At 30.2% G+C, this 22,164-nt stretch overlaps 2 protein-coding genes across 2 annotated transcripts; one reads left to right on the top strand and one right to left on the bottom strand.

Moving 5' to 3' along the window:
- Positions 1 to 1,532: 1,532 nt before the first annotated feature.
- Actbeta (inhibin subunit beta) lies at positions 1,533 to 16,878 on the bottom strand. The gene is made up of 3 exons (XM_088190606.1): positions 16,813 to 16,878; positions 7,650 to 9,102; positions 1,533 to 5,143 (listed from the first exon to the last, which is right to left on the bottom strand). Exon 3 carries the CDS (start codon positions 5,120 to 5,122, stop codon positions 4,532 to 4,534), a length of 591 nt encoding a protein of 196 aa, XP_088046732.1. The 5' UTR covers positions 5,123 to 5,143; positions 7,650 to 9,102; positions 16,813 to 16,878; the 3' UTR covers positions 1,533 to 4,531.
- A 1,565-nt stretch (positions 16,879 to 18,443) lies between these two features.
- XRCC1 (DNA repair protein XRCC1) lies at positions 18,444 to 22,164 on the top strand. The gene is made up of 8 exons (XM_088190189.1): positions 18,444 to 18,582; positions 18,654 to 18,854; positions 18,919 to 19,086; positions 19,472 to 19,673; positions 19,739 to 20,299; positions 20,796 to 20,970; positions 21,033 to 21,283; positions 21,426 to 22,164. The coding sequence occupies exons 1-8, from the start codon at positions 18,532 to 18,534 to the stop codon at positions 21,935 to 21,937; spliced, it is 2,121 nt and encodes a 706-aa protein (XP_088046315.1). The 5' UTR covers positions 18,444 to 18,531; the 3' UTR covers positions 21,938 to 22,164.

Raw genomic sequence — 22,164 nt, forward strand, 5'->3', positions numbered from 1 at the left:
AAAGCAATAAAATCGCGTCGGTGCCGTTGCAGTGGAAAGGCTCGGTAACGAGCGTTTCCACTGTGTTGGCACGATTTTATTGCTTTTGACGTGGATTTTTGACTTCTAAGAAGGGATAATTGTTTTTTACGCTCTTCTATTGGCCAAAATTCAGTTTAAATATGCTTCATTCAATTCTCACTTATTGTGTCCCCTCCACAGGAAAGATATTAAATGACGTCTCTGCCGTCATTATTAAAATTGTTAAACAAGTGAATTATATCAACAAGGGAATTACAAGTGTCGTTAAATTTAAATTTAAATGTACATATCAATGATTGGAAAAAGCATTGATATTATGTAATAGATTAAAATATATATATATATATATATATATATATATATATATATATATATATATATATATATATATATATATATATATATATATATATATATATATATATATATATATATATATATATATATATATATATATATATATATATATATATATATATATATATATATATATGTATATATATATATATATATATATATATATATATATATATATATGTATATATATATATATATATATATATATTTATATATATAAATATTTTTAATGCAGATACATAAGGATCTATGCTCATACTGAACGCGTGTGTCGATTTGTTGTGAGCTTCACTGGTGCCGAGTTCAGAGGCTAATCTGTGTAAGAAGTAGAGAGAAATATTAAAAATAAATTAACAACTCTTCCATCTTGTCTATTTTTAAGCATTCACTGGTAATTCGAGCGGTACGTGAATCCCGTTTTATCTTATAAAACTAAGTTCATGCGCTGCAGTTATGCTGTTTTTGAATGTATAAAAAATCCGGCAACGATGATTTTGCTTCCTATTTGGCGACTCGTTTTTCACTTGTTTTTTTTTTGTGTTTTTGTGAAAAGGCTAGTCACATAAGAGCTTGTTTAGAAATGGAATTTTTAGCATCATATCGCTAGTCTACGGTCTTAAAAAATATTTTTAGGGCAATAGACTAGCTACTAAATTTTTTGCTTAAATGTCATTGTTTTTATGCATCTTGTACAATTTAATTAAATTTGACACAAAATTTGAAAATTTACTCGATTACTTTTTTTTCAAGGCGAATCGAAATATTATGTCTAGGTAATTAATTTGTGAAATAACACTTGTACTGTAATTTTTTATGCAAAAATAACATAAAATCCTAATCTTAAATGGACTTCGCGCAGCTGTTTCATCTAATTAAATATTTTAAATTAACAATTTTTTTAATAAATACATTCTTGTCGGAATATATTATAAACGCATTTGAAGTAACAATTATACGGATTTCTCAAAGAGTTAAAAAATATTTTGTATAAGTTTATTAGCAACAAAAAAATTTTGGTAAAATTTTTGTACAATGCAGAAAACTTTATTGATTAGTCTTCGCAAAATTTAAAGCACTGCTACTCTTCTTATCAACTTAATTTATGACTGGAAGGATATTATGGATGGATATTATAGAAAAACGTTTTTATTCTGTGTTATCTTCAAAATTTATTGTATTTATGTAGGATATAAAGTCGTCTGAAAGTGTCGAACGAATATTATACAATTAATAATATTTTTTATTAATAATTAAAAATCAAATGCAATTCCAAAGACAAACAGTACGAGTTTGTTTAGATTTCACCCAAAATGAACATGGCGAATCTTGGAATCGTTCAACGGCTGATAACAACACTTCTTTACACAATGTACAAAATATTATCGTGTCAAATAACAATTTCATAATTAATTCAGTAATTCGATGAATATTTTTTTATATATATAATAATATTTTTACACGGGAACAATAAATATATATAATGATAGTAATGCAAAGTAAGACATAACAATAATAACAATCGTGCAAATTAAAAACAATACTTTTGTAAGCTCCTAATAGCTGTATTTTAATGATATGTGGTTTGATAAGTGTGATCGGATTAAGCAGACGTATTAGTCTTAACTATTAGTTGTAAAGTAAAACATTTATTCGATTACATGATTAATTAATCGCGATGATACCTTTTAAACCACCAATCATTTTATGGATACATATTAGGGATTTTCAACAGCGGTTTTATTATTAAATCTTTAAAGCAATTTTTTTTAATAAACAGAAGACAATACTTGAAAACCCCTGATACATATTTACATACATAGATACATGTATATTATATATATAATATATATGTTAGTAAAAGTTGTGAATTTTTCCTTCACTAATTTATTAATTATATATTATATTTTTTTTTCAATCTTAAAAATAGATTGAGAACTGTATGATTATAGAGATATATCATTTATTTTAATTTAAAACAATATTTTTCGTTCACATGTCGATGTTAATAATAACATGTATTTTATTTTTATTATCAGAGGGTTAATTAAAATTTATGGATTTTTATTTTTATTTTATCTTATTTTTATTTTACGATTAAGTCTGATTAATAAAAAAAATATTATTTGGTATATTAAAAATTTCGTGATTTATTTATTTAGTAGGTATTTATTTCGACAAAGCGATTCTAGCGAATTTCTAAAAATCTCAATCACCGAACAGTGTCAATCGGCGTCGGATCGATTGCAACATATGAAACAGAAAATAGTATACAATTCACAAAAAACGGCTTCTGTATTTAAACGGTCAGTATTTTATCAGACAAACGATCAGTATAAATAATTTAGTGTAGCGATAACAATCGTTTAAAAAATAGTTTAGATTTTGATGGTCACTAAAAAATAATTCAAATGGCCAGTAATTGATTTTTTGTATTTACCAATAAATTTATGTATTCTTATCACAAATGAAAATATTTATTTTGTTCCAAAAAATATTCTGATAAAAGTTTTTAATTAAGTAGATAATTTAAAATCATAAAATTTCAATTAAAAAATCATCTTAATCATTTAAAAACATATTTTATCTTTTAATACGTGTGATTAAAGGGCATTTAAAAAAATATAACTGCGCGGCTGAACTAAAATAAAGTTGTTATTATATTTTGTTTTAATAACTGACCATTTATAATATAAAATACCAGCCCAATCCATAAACAAATATCCCTCAACGCGATTCAAAATAATATTTTACAATATTCTTTTGAGTTTTCCTAATTCAGCCGTTGACCTCATCCGGTGTCATCATAACCGCGAACCTTTTACATATTTTTTTTCGAAAAAGGTTTATTTTTTACAATTTTTTGGTTATTTTTATCATCATCATCATCATCATCATAATTGTTTAGACATAAACGTTTATATAACTTTTATATTATTTTGTATAATGTGAAACGAAGCATCCACAGGACTTATGCATTTTTATTGTCATGTGACTTTCTCACCCTTTCTCTCACCCTCTCATATTTCCGCGTTGAACAGTCTTTTTTAAAAGACGCGGACCACAAAAGGTATAGTAAAGAGTCCACTTTCGAGAAAAACAACTTTTCGAAGTCACACGTCTGTTCTTCTTATAGTAGTATAAATAATTTATTATTCCAGATGACCGCCCGACTGTGCGCGTCGGACGAAAATTTAATTTGAAGCCTATCTATAAATATATAATAATAGGGTTACTGGAAAAGAACATTAGAGAACAAGAATTAGGTTATCAAGGCTATTTACACAGAATAATATAAACAAAAAGTATCGTTCACTGATTATGTATGTTTTCAAACCAAGTAATGAGCGTTTAGGAATACAGTTTTGTTGGAGATTTTTACATTAAATATAGCGTGGCAGTTTAAGGCGAATCACCAATATTTAATTATAATAAGCCGGAACTATCTGAAACCGATACATAATTATTTTTGTACGTTTTCGTGAAATGCTGCGAGCATTGAGAATGGAGTGGATCATTTTTGCCTGAATTTTACAACCTCAACGTATTTGTTAAAAGGCGTTCCTGCATAAAACAGAGAAAACAAAAGGTTAAAATTGTAATTTCTCACTATTGCTTAAATAAAAACACATGTACATCGAGCTTGTGCTATTTTTTTGTGAAGTACTCGATAATAAAAATAATTGTCTCTTTCTCTCGTATTTTCCCATTAGTGTAATTAAATACAATCAGAGAACAAACGTCTGTAATACAGATGTTTTCATCAGACGTCATTGTTAAGATCCGCATCACACAGCATATTACATGCTCATTACTTGGCGTCTGTTTGAACACACTTAACAGAAAAGCAAAATGGTATTTAGATTGTAAAATTGTTAAAGTTGAAAAACACATTCTTTTCCTGTACACCTATAGTCGCACCGCAAACCGAAGACCTCGATCGGTCTTCGGCGCGCGCTATGAGATCGTTTTCTGGAAACGAAAGTTAATCTTTGACGATCGTTGAGATATCGTAATTTATAATTTGGCTAACTAGTTAAAAGCGTCGATTAGACTCGGTAAAAAAAGTGTTATAAAGCACCCGAAACGACACTCGGGTGCAGCGTCCGGATATTTTCGCACGATTGGGTCATCGCCGGGTCTTGGCCGTTCGAGCTCAGGGGCAGCCGCACTCGTCGACCACCATCTTGGGTAGGTCCCGTTTGATGATGTTGGAGTCGGGGCCGAAGTAGATCAACGACATGCTGGAGAACTTGAGCGGTGCGCAGCACGGCCTGAGACCCGCCAGTCTATCCAAACGCCTGTACTCGTCGAGCACGTGCGAATAATACGTGAGAAAAGTGTCCGGCGTTCTGTTCACGCCGCAGTCCCCCCGACAGTAATTGGCGTAGTAGCCACGGGGCGCTATGATCCAATCGTCCCAGCCGAGCGCCCTAAAGTTCACGTAGAACCTTTGCTTGCAGCACTGGTCTCTGGCGTCGGGGCCGCAGTCCAGCGCCCTCCGACGCACTCTTCGAGCACCCGCGGGAGCCGCCCGCAGCACCAAGAAGGGGCGAGCCCCGCCGACTCCTCCGCTACCCATAGGCACTCTAACCGCCCGACCGCAACCGGAGCAGTCCAGCAGCAGCAGCAGGGGTCCAGCGCCACCCCATCGACGGACTCCTCCGGTCACGTCGACCCTCTGCCAGCCAGCGCCTCCAGCGCCGCTCTCCAACCCACCCACGCGCACAGCTGCCGATCCAGCCATTTCCGTATATTCTTCAAATTCCTGTGGGACACACCAATCAATTAGAACACAGAATATCAGGCAGATCATGCACTAAGAGTGTGTGGTAACGACAAAGAGGATTCCAGCGTATTTGATCTAAGAACTATAGACTTGAGGATGAGCCAAATACAGGATCTCCCTGCAAGTTTGTACATGATGGTAAAGGAATTAACCGAACAGTTTAATAGTCCAATGCGCAGAACGCCACAATCCGCGTAATTGCTAAGGTGCGTCAGTTTTATAGCGGGACAGAATGTCTGGTCCGCCTGAAACGTAGCATTATATTATACTTATGGCTTCTTATGTAACTCGTATAGTTTGTTGTTGTACTGACAACGGCAAGTACAATCGCACGTAAGGATTCGCAAGTATAATCGCACGATCCTTTCTGTGACATTTTCGTAGATTTCTGGCGGTATCGCGGGTTTTTAGGTGCTCCAACGTTTTGGGTTTCGACATAGATATGACTCTTAGCGTAACTCCACAAAAAATCCAAAAAGCCAGCACTGCCAAACATAAAATGCGTTGATCACGATTATGCCAGGCTTCATACGGTACAAAACACATGTCGAAAAATTCATGACATGTGCACCATGGTCTGTAACTTTTTTATTTTTTAGTTCACGTGAGATCTTTAAAATGTTCCAGACTAAATTGTCCAAAATCAATAGCTTGAAACAATAGGGGAAATAGTATCAAAGCATTCTAGAATTAAAAAGTATTATGAACTTTCTGGAATATCTGCATTTTCGGGTAGGTGAAGTTAAAGCATGAACCTAAATTTATACCTGCACAATGTTCCTATCTTTGTCCCAACAGCTCCAGTCAATTTTCAAGTTTATAATAAATTTTATTAAGGTAGGGTTATAAACGAGTTCCACAGTTTAAAAAGAGTTTGGAGTTATTTTGAAACACTGATTATCAGTCACTTCATTGAAAATTTTGCAATGTTGCTACTCGATTTTGCCATTGTTGTGTATTTATTGTCCTTTATATATGCAGGAATAGACAAAATTTGCAAATTTGTATTGTGGTAGCGGCATTACGACGGTGTCGTTTTTGTCTAAAAACACGATTTGTAGTGAAGTGTGAGCCGGTGCGTTAACGTGATAAAAAGTTCAAGAGTTGTTTGCCCATAATTCTATTCATTTTCTTCGGATTACCTCACGCAAAAGGTGTAAAACTGAAAAATATTACTTTTTATTGACCGCAAATATAATTCGTAATAGACTATATCATTAAGATCGAAAAAAAACAGTGCGCAAAACCTTTACATTTGATCGAACTTGACGTGATTTTTTCGGTCTTGGCTTTTTTGGGCACTTACGTTAGGACCATTAGAATTTTTTTTTAATACACCTGTTAATACAAGTTGGATCAATTCTAAACCGTCGGCGACTTGCTTAATATTTGCTTTCCGATGTTCTTTTTAATTAAACAGCTTTGGAAAAAATTGACTGATTCTCTTTTTATATCTTAAATGGTTTACAAGAGCCGTGTAAATTTCGTAAATTTTATTTTTAATCAACATTAATTACTAAGTACGGCCGTTTTGGAAATGTTTATACTGTGGCGACCGATCGTTAAACAAGACGTTTCTCAGAACAACTTTAAAACGGTTTTTCAAGAGAGATAACATATAGTTAAAATACCTTTATAAAAAAACATAATTCGTTAGCTTATAGCACGTTGCTAAATACTTTCGGATAATTTATCCTTCTTTTTGACAGGCGTTAGGGACAAGAACAGTTGTGAGCCACGTCGGTCAGTTGATTTTGGGCCGTCGAGCAAAGCAGAAAGGACGGTGCACTAGTCTTTTTCTTGGCCTGGCGCCAGGGTTTCCCATTACATTCCAGTTATCAAGTTAAGCTTTAAGATTTAATTCTTGGACAGCCATCACAATGAAGTTTCCGCCCATTTAGAGCATCTCCTGTAGAGGGGTCACATCGTGGCCTTTTAAGACTGCACTGCTTTACTCTGCATTTACGGAGCGAGTCTGCACCACCTCGTTCTCCTGACAAAAACTGCCAAAACAGTTTCTAGGTGGCGCATCCTTGAGGTCTGCGTCTCCAAATAATGTGCTTCGAAACTGTGTCACCAATGGTGTGTACAATTAGTGTTGAACAGTGAAACTTAGATCCTCGCAATACCATAGGACTTGGTAAAACATTCTCTAATATCTTACTGTACTTTTTTTATAAAAAAAATAAAGAAATCGCAGAGCGTCAAAGTCAATTGTTAAAACTTGACTGAAGCAACAACTACGCATCATATATAACTACAATTTGACATGTGAATTACATAGAGTAGTACTAGAGTGTATAACGAACACTATGTCTCTATCAGTAGAAGAACAGTCAAGGTATTAATGAAAAGAGCTGAATTTCGACTTAAAGTGGTTATGGCGTAGCTCTCTCGCTTCTAAGGGTATGAAAACTAGTTTGATGGTTGCTCTGTATCTCAACTGAATCATGAATGTTTGAGTAGTTGAAATATCATAGATTACCTGTGCGCTTAGTCTGGTACCGTTGGCGGGCGGAGGTAACCTAGTGACCCTAAACGCCCAAAGCGTCAGGTTTCTAGCATGAGCTGCAGCTCTTGGCTCAACTCTGACCCACAAAGTAGCAGCTGCGACACCCTGTGCAGCAAGCGACCTAGCTGCCGTCCCTACTGGAAATTCTACTACCCATTGGCCGTTCAACGACCCACCTGCGAAAACATATCCAAAATCAATATGGATTCAATCTGAACAAACGAAGACCCTAACAGCTATCTTTAAATTTAAAACGATGCATTGTTTCTTATAAATAATAAATAAGATGAAACGTCACCAACGATGGAAGATCTGCTACATCAGCATCTGAAACATAAAATAGTAATTAATCGCTTTGAAGATGCATTAAATCATTTTCATGTTTGTTTGTAGTGAAACCCATGTCAAGTGTTAAACAAAGACAAGAGTCTTCCTTCCCGTTCCGTATTTTAATTTCTAATGAAACGGGTAGATTTATTTGCTGTAGGAGGCCAGGCAGATCCCTTATGATTCTCGGGGGCCCTGACCTCGCGGTGAAGGTCTTTTTCTTGTGAAACTCCGTTTTTTAACTACTGCGAAATTTTAAAAATTAAATTACATCGGCTCGGGGCTAACAAGAAATTAAATATAGTTAGTGAGATTTTCCTTTGTATAATTTGACTTGACAGCGTAAATAATTATAATATAGATATAAAAAATGACCTACTTTATAAAAATTAAAATAAAAATTGTTTTCAATCACTCTTCAGCGCTTTTGCAAAAAGATAATATACATATTGTATAATTTGGCAGAATTATTAAATATGTAATAAAATATTATATAATAATACTAATAAATATCACCATAAAGAGTGATCTTAAACAATTATAAAAGTATACTCAAACACATTTATTATTATTATTTAAATTATTATAGCAGTTCGAGAATATTTTGAATACTTGGCAGAGAATCCAAAACTTTCGTTCTATTGTGCTATTTTATATTTATTTACTAATAAGTCATTGAATGCATTTGAGATATTTAAGTACATACTATATTTATTGGAGGTCATTTAAAATATGCAATATTTTAAAGTATTGGATTTTTGAGAAAAAAAATATTATTACGTATTATTATGTAAAGTGTCTTTATAAGGAATCCGGAAGCAACGGTTCCTTGAACCCTAAATGGGCAATGATTAATCACGGAAATTCAGCATACAAAATGCCTGAATGAAAAACCAAGCCGGAAAATGTTTGACGTTGATATATACAAACAATAATATGAAAATATGTTTTATTATTTATATGGCGTGTGTAATAGAAAAGTTTAATTTAAATATATGTAAACACAATATGTTTTTAATATATTAATTAATAAAAAGCAACAACCAAACCATTCGACGTAACCATTGCATTGTATTGGTGAATTTTGAGATACTTCGATCTAAAAAAGACAAGAAAATTATTATGGTATATAATTATCAAAATCAGTAATAATAAAATAGTAATATTTTAAAATATTATTTTTTAACTAACTTTTAATATATATTTTTTAGACATATCTGCAGTTGCATGTTTTTTGATTTTCATAATCTAAAACTTATTATTTTTGACTAGAATTTTTTTAAAAAATTATATTTTGGATGGATATGTTATAATATTATTATTTTTGATTTTAAATTATCATAATCTATATATATATATATATATTACCATTCTTTTAGTGAAATTAATAATTGAATAATTATTCATGTAAAAAATAAATAACACTAACTTTGCCCTTTGTTAAAAAGCAAAAATATATTATATTTACTTAAGGTATAATCTTAGTACATTAATTTTATTAACTATGAACATATTATATTTTGGTTACGTAGAGTCACTGTACCTGTACAAAATTAAAAAAAAATGTATTATATTAATTATATTCTAGAAATAAAACACGCACTTTATAAACAAACACTTGATAACAATATAATATTAAGCACTCAAGAGCCAGATAAATGACCATCACATACTTTCAAAAACTATAAACAAAAAGCATTTAGATCCTGAACTTTTTTATTAGTCTGTTTCCACTGATAGAATATATTATATTTGTCGAAACAATAGCATTGTTTTTTTTAACAAATAGTTATTCGCACTCGTAATTTTTTGTGGTCATCGGAAAGCAACCACAATAGCTTCCTTTATAGATGGTCACCCGGAAGACATACTCATGCTTAAAATAAAATGCTATTAAAATTCTTAATCTAAATATTAAATTACATATTTCCATACACCTATTTTTTCCATAATACCCTCATAGTTTATGGAATATGCTAATCATAGCTTAAGATAGATTTGATACTTTTTATAATTTGATCAAGCACATATCACTGTTTTAGACTAAAATATGCTAGCGATCATTTGTAGGCTATATTTTTTTATGCGATCAATTGACGCGGCAGTAAGGTGCTAGCGATTAATTGCTGGCGGTAAATTGCTGACGGTGAATTGCAGGCAATCAATTTTCCTACACTGCCTGAGTTTAATAATACAGAATTATTTAGATGGAAATTAAAAATAATATTATTACTATATATAATTGATTTTAAATTTATAGCACGTATGTCTCGCTCAATGTTGCTAAAAATTAAATTAACAATAATTTTTCATTATTTTTTACCATGGTTTTAAATTATCTCCTGGTGAAAGAAAAAGGCAAAATAAACGACAAAAGAGCGTTTCATGAAAAAAAGACGAATATTTTAACAACAACGTAGTCGTTTTTATCTCAATATACCCGTGTGACTACTGCCGCTTAAATTTCCATGGTCCTTAATGCGCCTTTATTTTATTTTGAGAAGCAAGGCTTCCCCCAAAAAAAATATGCTTTTACGCCTTCGAAAAACATTTGTGAAAAAATGTTTATCGATGGTTCTACTATGACCGAAATTCGTAGAATTCGTTCGATGAACGAAACAATTCGTTGAAAAGGCCTACACATGTTTTATCGTTAAATACTTATAACTTAAAAACATGTAAAAGTTCGTGTTGTTTCTGAAGTTTTTGTATTTGTTGTCTCGATACCCAAAGTATTTGATGTTTATTTATGTAAGGTTCGAATTTTTTTAGTATTGCACAAGCAATTCGTTCAATAGAACTATGTATTTAAATGCTCTCAAAATAATTGCAGGGAATAAATAATGCCAGTTTTTTATACTCAATTAAAAATATAATTGACGAAAAATATTTTAATTTCTTTCATCCAATTTAATTAATATAACACAAACTCATTGTTTGTATCTCTAAGGTTCGAATTTTTTTCTACGGAAAATCTTTAGTTGCAGTAATGCACAAGCAATTCGTTTTATGGAACAATTATTTTATATATTGCTCATTTTAATTGTCATTGATTCGCAAAAATATTTCCCTAAAAAATATCGTAACTTAATCTCTGATTTATATTTGTAATTTATATAATTATATTAACACCTATGTACATATGCAATATTTTTATAAAATAATATAAAATATTAATAATAAAAAGTACAAAATTATTTTTTAACACAATTTGTAATATTAGTGTTTTTTATCTATTTCTAAAATCTCTCAATTGTACATAAACATATTCTTAATTAAAAACAATTTGATAAAAGGTCTCATCACATTGACCTTTATTGTCTCCTTTGACATTTGTATAGTTACTATTTTCGCTATATTATAGTTTATGTATTAATTAAATCAACAATTATCTCTATTTTTATTGTCCCGCGTGATTATTAGTGATTTCCTATTTACATTTGAATTTAGCTTATTATACTTGACCATTATATGTAATTTATTTACATATTTATTTTTAGAATAAGTTTCGTATTGATATGATACGGGGGTAAATTTTAGTAAAGGGTTGAGTTACAAATCCCTTTTCAATAGGTATATTTATTAAGAAATCTATATAAAAGTGAAAATGCAATTGTTGAAGTATATATAAAAAAATGTGTTGTATTGTGCGTGTTCATTACACATATTTGTAACGGTGATCTTTTCGTGACCCCACGTTATAACATTTAATTTAATTTAATCTGACGTATGCAAATAATATTTAAAATTAAAAATATTAAGTTCTTCATACATCTAGTACTTATTGTACTTAATCCCTTTATGCTAAAGTACTAGATCCTTTTACGTCCAACATAAATATGAATTATTATTAAATGTAATTTATAATACGAAACGAAAACGTGAATACTCTAATAAGTAAACACTTTGTGGATGAAAGTGTAACAAAGTCGGCTAATATTATAAGCCCACTCGTTATACGCGAATAAATTAATATAGATACTGTTGCCAGGCGAACTAACTGCTCTGGAAGTTCAATTACGAAAATTCGGAATACACCACTGGTACACACTGAAATTATAGCGAACGCTGGAACATGCAATTAGTCATTTAAATGCAACTCTAAACCGATTTGTTGTGGCGCCAAATCGAATTACCACACCTTCCATTTATTGGCATAAGAGCCAAGAATCATTCTATAAACCAGATAACTACCTAATATAATATAAAACTAGCAATATTCAATTATAATGAACTATTTTAAACTTTTAAATCACAAAATTTAATTTTAGCTGAACTAGTATTTTGTTTATATATATCAGCAATTTCATTTTTACTTTGATATATGTATTGTGAGGTTACATTTATATAAGGCATATTGTTTACATTTGTATATATTTTACAGTAAATATGTACTACCATTGAAAATATATTTTCACTAGTATTTCAGTGAAATCATATCGGATTAAATTTTTACTGATAGATATATTTTTACTAGGGAAAATTTAATTTATCTGACAGGTGCTAGTGAAATTATATACAGCTAGGGTATGTTCCGCCCAGGGCGATCCTTAAAATTGCCGCCCCCCATACATTTTTTAAAATAATAAATTGGTTAATATTAAGCTCTTCTTATTCGTGGATTTATATATGTTATAGTGCATTCAGGGGTAAGAACCACACTAGACGATAACATCGCGAATATGCCGCCCCCAAGCAAGTGCCGCCCGGGGTGGCCCGCCCCCTTCACCCCCCCATAGCTACGCCACTGTATACTGCTCTAAACTGCATATGTGCATAATAAATGTTTAATCTAGTTTTATACGATAATGTATTTTGAAATTTGTATTAAATTTTTGCCATTGATAAATTTTTTTTTTGTAAAATAGTATTTTATATTATCACTTTTTTTGTAATTATTTGTGATATCAAAATAATCTTTAAATATAGATATGATTTCACTGATACATAAATTAAATGTTGAAAAATACACATTCACTCTAGCAAATGCAGTGCATTACTTTGTTCAGACCCTTTAGAAAGCAACATTTGCGAGTGGGTAATCCACCTAAATAAGCGTTCGGCACGTGCGCTTGTTTAATACCTGTGTGATAAATAAATAAAAGTATTATGCTTTTAACAAATAATTACGACAAATTTAAATATAAAAAATAAAACAGAAAATCTTTTGTGTTGTGTGCTTTATGTATTAACTTTTAGATAACACAACTTTTAAATAGTAGATGTAAAAAATCTTCATAATTTCGAATTTGCTTAATATTTTCAGGCACATTAATTATGGATTGAGTTGTATATAAATTCGAGGTACAGATATGAATATAAGTGATAGAAATATATAACGAAGAATCAAAATTGATTATACAAGCCATTAAAAATAGATCATTTGAAGTATTGTGTCTGTTAGAGAGAAAGGATAGCCAATGTTTTCTGAACAGAAAAGCGAAAGCATGGAAGTTCATAGTTTTAATCAATGGAAAAAGTTAAAAATGTTTTTGTCATTAGATATTTAATAAAATTAAATCAAGTAGATGGACGTTTCAAGCATACGTGCTTTGAGTTCAGCTTGTAATTATCTTATTGTAAAGATCTGTAATTATTATCAGACGTCCTTCAGATGTCAATATAAAGTACGTTACATATATTTTCCTCATTTTGTCAAAACTTCCCAACGGGGTCGTCTAGACACATTAACGAGGCGGGCGCCGTACTAATTAGACCAAAACGGTCACTTCAATAAAACTAACGGCAGCATGTTACCAGACATTTTCAAGTTAGTCTTAAAGATATGTATAACAAGATTTTTTTGTAGGATATAAGAAGGAAGATTGCTTTGATAATAATGACCGAGCAATGCAACCTAATATGGCGTTATAGAAATCAATATTTGTACATAAATTAAATGACATCTAATATAATCACAAAGCAGTCTTAAGAAAAACTAATCTGTGATTATCGATCGGAAATATAATTATATATGAGATTTTAACCCAGATCTTTCGGTTACTAGTTACTTATTAAAATAAAAATTTAGTTTGATAAATCTGTGTTATGACAATAAAAAATAAAAAACTTTACTCAATTATGTTTTAAACAGCTTGAAAGCTTCTGTCTTAAATTAAAAGGCGAGACAGACAAATCTTACGAGTTGTTTAAATTGCTCGATTGAAACTTACTAAGCACAACTCAATTTGAACACATTCATATTACTAGATGCAGTTACATGAACTAAATCGTGTTAACTGCCAGTGACAATAATAAAAAAATTAAATTATAAATTCTCACAGTAGGCAAAGCAATATTGATCAAAATATCTTTTAAATATTTAACTGGTGCATTCGATATCAAGTGATTAGGTGCACGGAAAACCGTTTATAAAACTTATACTTATGCTATTTAGAAAAACAATAATTTTTTTTTATTATTAAATTGATATTTTATTTTAAGAAAATTTTAACGCGGTTTTATTTTAATATTTCATTAAAAATTATTTCCCTAATTTTATAGAATTCATTAGATTAGTAGAACAAAAAGTGTTTTACATATTGCTTGGGTTATTAAAATAGTTAATAGGTTAACTAGACAATTTTTAATCTTTTTGGAATATGGGTATTGAGATTATTATACATTAATCTCTGATTTAAATTTTTTCCAGAATAAGCCAAATTTAAGACATTTATTTAATTTATTTAAAAAAACAAGTAGGTGTATTTAAAAAATATTAATATGTAATTATAATTATTTTTAACATTGAATTGTTTCCGCAAAAACGCAATCTTTCATCATAACTAAAAAATGTGTTTTTTTTAAAATATATCAGTTATTTTTAACAATGGTAATTAATTGATATTTTAAACAATGTTTTAATTACCAATCTCTAAGATTTAAAAAAAATGATTCAAAAGAATGTATGAACATGTTTTCATACTAAATATTTATTTTACTGTCATGTACACCGAGTGCACATGCCATCTTAATAAGTAGATATCTCTATTATTATGTTGCAAAATATGTTCATATTTTATTATAGGTATTTTTTTATATATGTATGTACATAATAATTTAAGAAATTTCAATATATATGCAATTATCAAAAGTAGCAAAAATAAATATTATGGCAATAATTTACCATGTCGGATTTTTCGCTTCAGAGATTCTCTACTTAATTTTTCATTATTATTTTTGTAAATAAATATTTGATACGTTTAATTTCTGCATTTATACAAAATAATTGCAATGTCTAATGCCTCATTTTACACACTTATAATATTTGTTACGACTTTGAATAATATTCAAATTATTATTTTGTAATATTATTCGTGTTTTTCCAATTTTAAATCATTAAATCATAATCGTACACTGAGTGTACATCACCGGATGTTTGCACCGTAAGGGCAAGGTTCAAGTTTGTTAATACAAATATAATATCAATCTTAGACTTACACTAAATTACATTGAAATTTTTCAACAATCGAATTTTAAAGCAACATTAGTATAACCTTGAAACTCTGTGTTATATGTATTTAAAACATCAAACTATAGAATTTCGTATAAGGCGATAATAAGAATATTAAAACATGTTAGCCGTAACAAACATTAAAAAAACAGGTTTTGCATTTTAAATAGAACTTTTGGAGCAGAATCTGTGAATAAACATTTTAAGTATTATATTGATTTACTTTAAAATATGCAATCAGGTTAAATAAACCTTAGCGTTAAATTTTAATTTCTGGCCCTTTTTAAATTATATTAATTACTCTAATGATAAATGCAATAATTACACTGCGACTTGATACTTTTAATATATATTTAGAATAGCAACATTAGGTTGTTTCCACCTGTTTTACATAAAAACTAAAACAAAATATCAAATCTCAGGAGTTTTTCTCAAGATTTTCTCAAAAACCTAGGTTAGATAGATATAATAATAAAATTACTTGTGCATATATGTATTAAATTGTTAATATAAGTTCTGCGTCATTTTGGTAAGGTCACAATTTGTAGGCGTTTATGTCTGATTTTTCTCTGAACGATCGCTAAAGTTAATCATTTCAGATTTAAAGCATCAGAGTCTCACAACATCCCACGCACAAATTTTTCACGCATTCAGTGGAAATTCGAAAATTTGAAACCTCCAGAGCTTTGAAAGACACCTACGCGAATTTTGCAACTTTCATCCGGATCTGTTGTCTATATGAATTTTGTAAGTTAAAACCTTTCGCAAACGCGAAGGGATCTGGCAGTGTCATCGGTGAGACAGGGGATTTTCCCAGGTTGGTTCGTGGAAATTGTTCATGTCCTTGAGGCAGGTCGGTGACCTTTCGATACAGAACGAGGGAGAAAGATCGAGGAAAATTTACTACAATATTCATAATTTTTAGTTTATCAATCCACAAAAGCTAATAATGAAATTAATACTATAAATACATCAATACAAGATTAATACTGGTTATTTAAAAATATTTAATAATTCAATATTAATAAATATATTATCTGCGTAGGTAATTTATTATAAATTAAATATAATATTGTAATATTATAATACGATTTACATATAGATCAAAACTTAGCAATTAAAATATGATATTATTACAAAAAAATATTTTTATATTAAATAATTTTAAATTTGAAGATATGTTTAAAAATCGGTTATTTTAAATGTTACAAATAAATGAATAAATATATAATATTTTGTTAAAGTGTTAAAAAGTTACATATTTATTTATAGTGCTTTTATTAAAAAATATGGAATATTAATAAGATGCTTTTAAAACAATTATGTTTTAATATATCAATTATAATCTGTACTCACATAAAACTCGCGCAGAATCTGATGTATGTATACTGGAGCTTTTTCTCACGACAAAGTTAACAATTGAATAAGCGTTCACTTACTGAAAGTTCAGCTTTTATATCGCAAAGCCCTCGTGCGGCCGAAAGCAGAACTATTATATAGTTAATTTATTATTCAGAAGTTAAATTCGATACCAATTTCAATAATGATTATATTTAGAAAAAATGTTCTTAATAAATATTTAACATCACAATAAAATCAATTCTGTTCTTGACTTTTAAATAATAAAAGATTTAATTCAAGGGTCGCAAAAAATCCTATGGGCCACAATGGAATAATTATTTTAATATGTGGGCCGCATAAAAAATATATTCATTAGTGGCTTTTAATAAAAAATAAAATTAATGTAATATAAAAAGAAAATGTGTTTTATTTTTACAATTTATATATTAGATTAAAAAAACAATATTTATCGATATTTAAAATGTACTCATATGTCATATATAAATTAAATACAAATAGATTTTTTTTTAACTAGTAAATAATGAAAATAAGACGAGAAAAAATGAGCATCAGCATAATAAATCAATGACATAAATTTGAATCCCAAATGAACATTAGTGTTTTTCATTTTCTATCGAATCTGTAAAATTAGATTTAGTGATAATTATACAATTATCATTCCGATCCATAATCACAGATTAGGTTTTCCTAGATTTTTATAATATCACTGATGAATATCGTAATGAATAATTAAAATAAAATATAACTTGGTTATTTATAATAAAATCCATTAATTTTAAGCTGAAATAATAGCTTATAAAAATAAAGTAAATGTCAGGGATTTGCATCTCACCACTTATGTAGTAGTTATTGATTGTGTTGTAACCGCATTAGGCTAACGTTTGTCATGTGCTTTGTGTAAATAAATAAATGTGATCAATACAACACTAGTAGTAGTATTTTATTTGCGACAAAGAGTTGTTTATTTACAATTGAACAGGGCGCGGGCCCGCACCAGCGTGCGAGCTCACCATGGTTGCCACCGGAAGTGTGTGCCCGTTACGCCAGTGTTACCATTTCAGCAATTCGCGTAGTTTGTATGGGAGTAAAAACTAATATAAAAAAACCCAAATCTTATTTATATTTATTTTTGTCTTTTCTCCAGAGATGGCACTATATTTCCTTTAATTATTTTTTTTAATATGCCCCTTTAAATCTCATACAACGGTTTACGTTAGTGGACGTCTAACGTTTGCAGCACCAGGGCTGGCCTAAGGGGCATATTCCTTGTATTACTTACCTGGTAGAGGGCTCAATATAAGTCTTAAAAAACTCTAAAAGAAAATATTGAAAAATATTCTATTTTTAAGTTCGCCAATGATATTACAAGTTATGTGTGCAAACGATATTTATTGCAAAAAGCGTTACTTAATCTATAAAAATCGAATTTTCGATTTTTCTATTTTTATATCATCAAATTTTTAAGAAAAATATGTTGCAATGCAAATAATTAGAATTAGATAATAATTATTAGCACACATTATATAATTTAATTTTTTTAGATATATTATAGAATATATTTTTTGACAGTAGTAATCAGTCTGCTAAGCCGTTACTATCTAATAATTGTAGCTCAAATGCGCATCACTCACTTTCGGTTTGTTGTGAAGTAAGCTTGTCAAATTTTGGCGCGCCATTTTTCCTTATGAATTTTTCAAACAAATCGAAAAAAACATGCCACAAATTAAAGTCGATTACATTGTCAGTTTTAGCAGCGAACATCCGGTAATACCCAATTTTATCTGCTAATTATATGATTGTGACAATTTTAGGTTATGTTTTCATTTGCATTGTAGGACCACCCAGCGGCCAATCTGTTATCTAAAGACATTTGCAATAAGCGATGGACTACTCTAGAAAAGGGCGAATCTTCACTGTCTATTGTCTTTCAATTAGAAAAATCAGTTCAGATCACATCAATTCATATTGGGAACTATCACAGTGCGCTTGTAGAAGTTTTAGTTGGACGATCAGAGTCAACTAATCAACAATATGAAGTTTGGTTCTATTTGTATTGTGTTTTATTGTAAGTTACAATGTCTAATTTGTGTCACTGTTTAGGTATTGCTTCTCACTAGTTCATTTATGAATCCAGGGGACTCTAGAAATTCCCTTAACATATCAAACGTTAGAACGTTCAAAACGGAACAGCTCGTGCAATCGATACAAACTCAGAGATGGGACAGGGTTAGAGTTGTTTGTACTCAACCTTATAATAGACATGTACAGGTAATATAATACTACAAAAATGTTAATTTTTCCACAGATTCACTTGTAAAATTACACGCTAATTTTATTCCTATAATGTGATATTTTGAACATTTTCACATTACAAAATATTCAGAAAAAAATGTAATTCTATTTTATGATCAGGTTCAATTGAGTAACTTTTTTATTCATCTAAAACATTACATTTACATTTTAGTTTCTTTAAACGCAGAAGTGCGGGAATGGTTGTTTGCACGATGTGAAAATTTGTGTATTTAGTTGTTACACAAATTTTGTTAAAAAACAAAAATAAAAAAATACATACAACAAACAATATCTATAAAATGAGACTTAGTGTAATTAATAATACGACTATAATAATAAATAAAACCTCTTATTGTTTCAGTACGGTCTCTCCTTTATACATTTCTTCAGCTCGGACACAATAATCAATAGTGACTCTCCGTCATCATCTCAATCTAGTGCTTCAAATAGAATGCTGGGCAAATTCAAGTTGAGAGATGATTGTGATAGTGATGATGATTTAAACAATTTATTTAAACCAGGAGAACTGTTTGCTAAAGCGAAAAAACCTGAATTATCAACAGGTATTTTATTGATCCTAATGCATTGTTTTTGAATATTTATTAATACATTTTTTACAATTATTTAGAAGCTCAAATTAGACAAGCCGGATCATCGAGCAATTTATATAATAAAGATTCTTCCAGTTTGCTTATTAAAACTAGTAGACCAAAAGTGGAGAAAACATCGAATAATATGCCAGAGAAGTCAGACGATGTGTCTCTCTCGAGAAAATGCGATAGAATCATGTATATGGAGGACGATGACGATCAATATGGAAGAATAGATATGATTATCAAGAAAGATAGAGACGAAAAAGAAATGATTTATAATCAGAAGCGTGATAAAGATGAAAAGCAAAGGTTGGCCCAGAAGCGAGATAAGGATGAAAAAGAAAAGATTGCTAATCAAAAGCGAGATAAAGAAGAAAAGGTAAAGATTGTCAATCAAAAGAAAGATAATAACAAAAAGATAGAGACGCCGCAGAGCAAGATGAACGTTGAAAAAGAAAAGGAAGATCGAGTCAGTGTTCATCCTAAAAATAATGCTTCCGATAATGATGCCTCTACTAGTACCAGTTTAAAAGTTAATGATAATAATAGAAACGATAGGAAAAGAGCTCATTCTTCTGATGAAAATGATTCTAAAGGTGTGGTTTCTTGGTGTGGAACTTTAATTCCGGGATGCTAGATCAACCTCTATTGATATGATTGATTTAAAAGTAAAAAAACTGCTAGTAAATATGAAAGTGAATTATTTTTAGAGGACAATTTAAATGAGCAATATATAAAATAATTGTTCCACAAAACGAATTGTGCATTACTGTTGGATAGATTAAGTGTGAGCGAGCATTTGTCTTTATGAATATCTCTCTTTAAAAAATCCCTTTCCGAAGAAAAAATTCAAAGATTTACCTTACATGAATGCACAAACAATTCTTTTTATGGAACAAAGAATTTATTTAAATGCACATATCTCTCAAAATAATTCTCTGTTAAATAGCACTCTTATTTTTATTTGGTTACTTTTAGTTTGATTCCCTATAGATTCAGTATTGCAGCGTCAAGCCAGGAATTAAATTTCCACACGTATATTTTACTTTATTGAACTATACGTCTAAGTCTAATAACTTTTTATTTCGACAGAGAAAAAGGTGAAACTAGAAATCTCCGATATTGTACGAGGTAACGATTGTTTAAGAGGCGTGGTTTTTGTAATCAGTGGATACGTTAATCCGAAGAGGGGCAACATTAGAGACGCTGCCGTAGCATTGGGTGCTAAATATAGTACAGATTGGCATGGCTCTTGCACCCATCTGATGTTAGTCACAATTTTAATAATCTTCCTTATAGCATAGACATTATATTTATTTATTTTTATAGCTGTGCATTCCCAAATACTCCCAAACATGATCAAGTCAAACGGTCGAGCAACGGCGGGATCGTTGTCACCGCTGAATGGATCGAAGATTGCAGTAGAGAGAAAGCTCATTTACCGTGGAAGTGGTACGCAACGGATCCAAAGTTAAGAACTCCTAAACAACCGATTAACGTTCCTGATGCGCCTAGTTCTTCATTTCAAAGCAATCCAATTCGAAACATGAAAATTGAAGACGATGAACCAGATGAAGACGGTTGGTTCAATATATTTAACTATATAGATAAGATTTGACTGAAAAATAGTTTTGTTATGCTTAGACAATTCCAAATTAATAATGTTTAATCGAAATCTGTGTACATACCACAATTAGATTCAGTTTCTCTTAATATTTTTAGACGGAGACACCGATGATGATATCGAAAGGATTATGCAACTTCAGGAGAAAGCCTCAAAAGAAGACAGAGTGAAAAATATACTAAAAAAACTGCAAATGTCTGATGAAAATTCAGAAGATGAAGTTGAAATTAGTGAAGAAAAAGAAACAGCTATTGATCCTTACCAAGTAGAGACAGATTCGGATCCAGATTTGAAAAACATATCAAATAATAGTACTTTTGAAAAAGTCTTACTTGATCATTTCTGGGGAATCAAGTTTTATGTAGATCCAAACATTAGTGTTGACGGTTTTGATGTGGACGACATAAAAAGGCATATAGTGGCTTATCAAGGCGAGATTAAAAACGAGTGGCCCGATAAAACTGTGGACGTGGCTGTGACGACTCCAAACTGTATCGATCGTCTCAGAGAGGAGAAGAATAAAAAATGTAACTTTTTAATACCCGAGTGGATTTGGAAATGTCATGAAACGGAATCACTGTACTCGTACGAAGAGTTTGTATTGATATAGTGTTTGTAAATTATATATTTATGATTAAATAAAATTAGATTACCTAATGTTTATAAGACAAGAAGAGATGCTAAATTTTGATATTTTCATTATTATCAATTTGATTATTTAGCATTACATATTCTTTTATATATATTTTAATGTATATTGGATTTATATATATATGTATTTTAATACTTTGATTTAATTTTCTATTCTTGTAAATTGACTAATTAATAAATTATTAT

This window comes from Plectrocnemia conspersa, unplaced genomic scaffold, assembly GCF_051122295.1.
Source record: "Plectrocnemia conspersa isolate PC_06_02 unplaced genomic scaffold, ASM5112229v1 ptg000008l, whole genome shotgun sequence".
Classification (NCBI taxonomy): Eukaryota; Metazoa; Arthropoda; class Insecta; order Trichoptera; family Polycentropodidae; genus Plectrocnemia; species Plectrocnemia conspersa.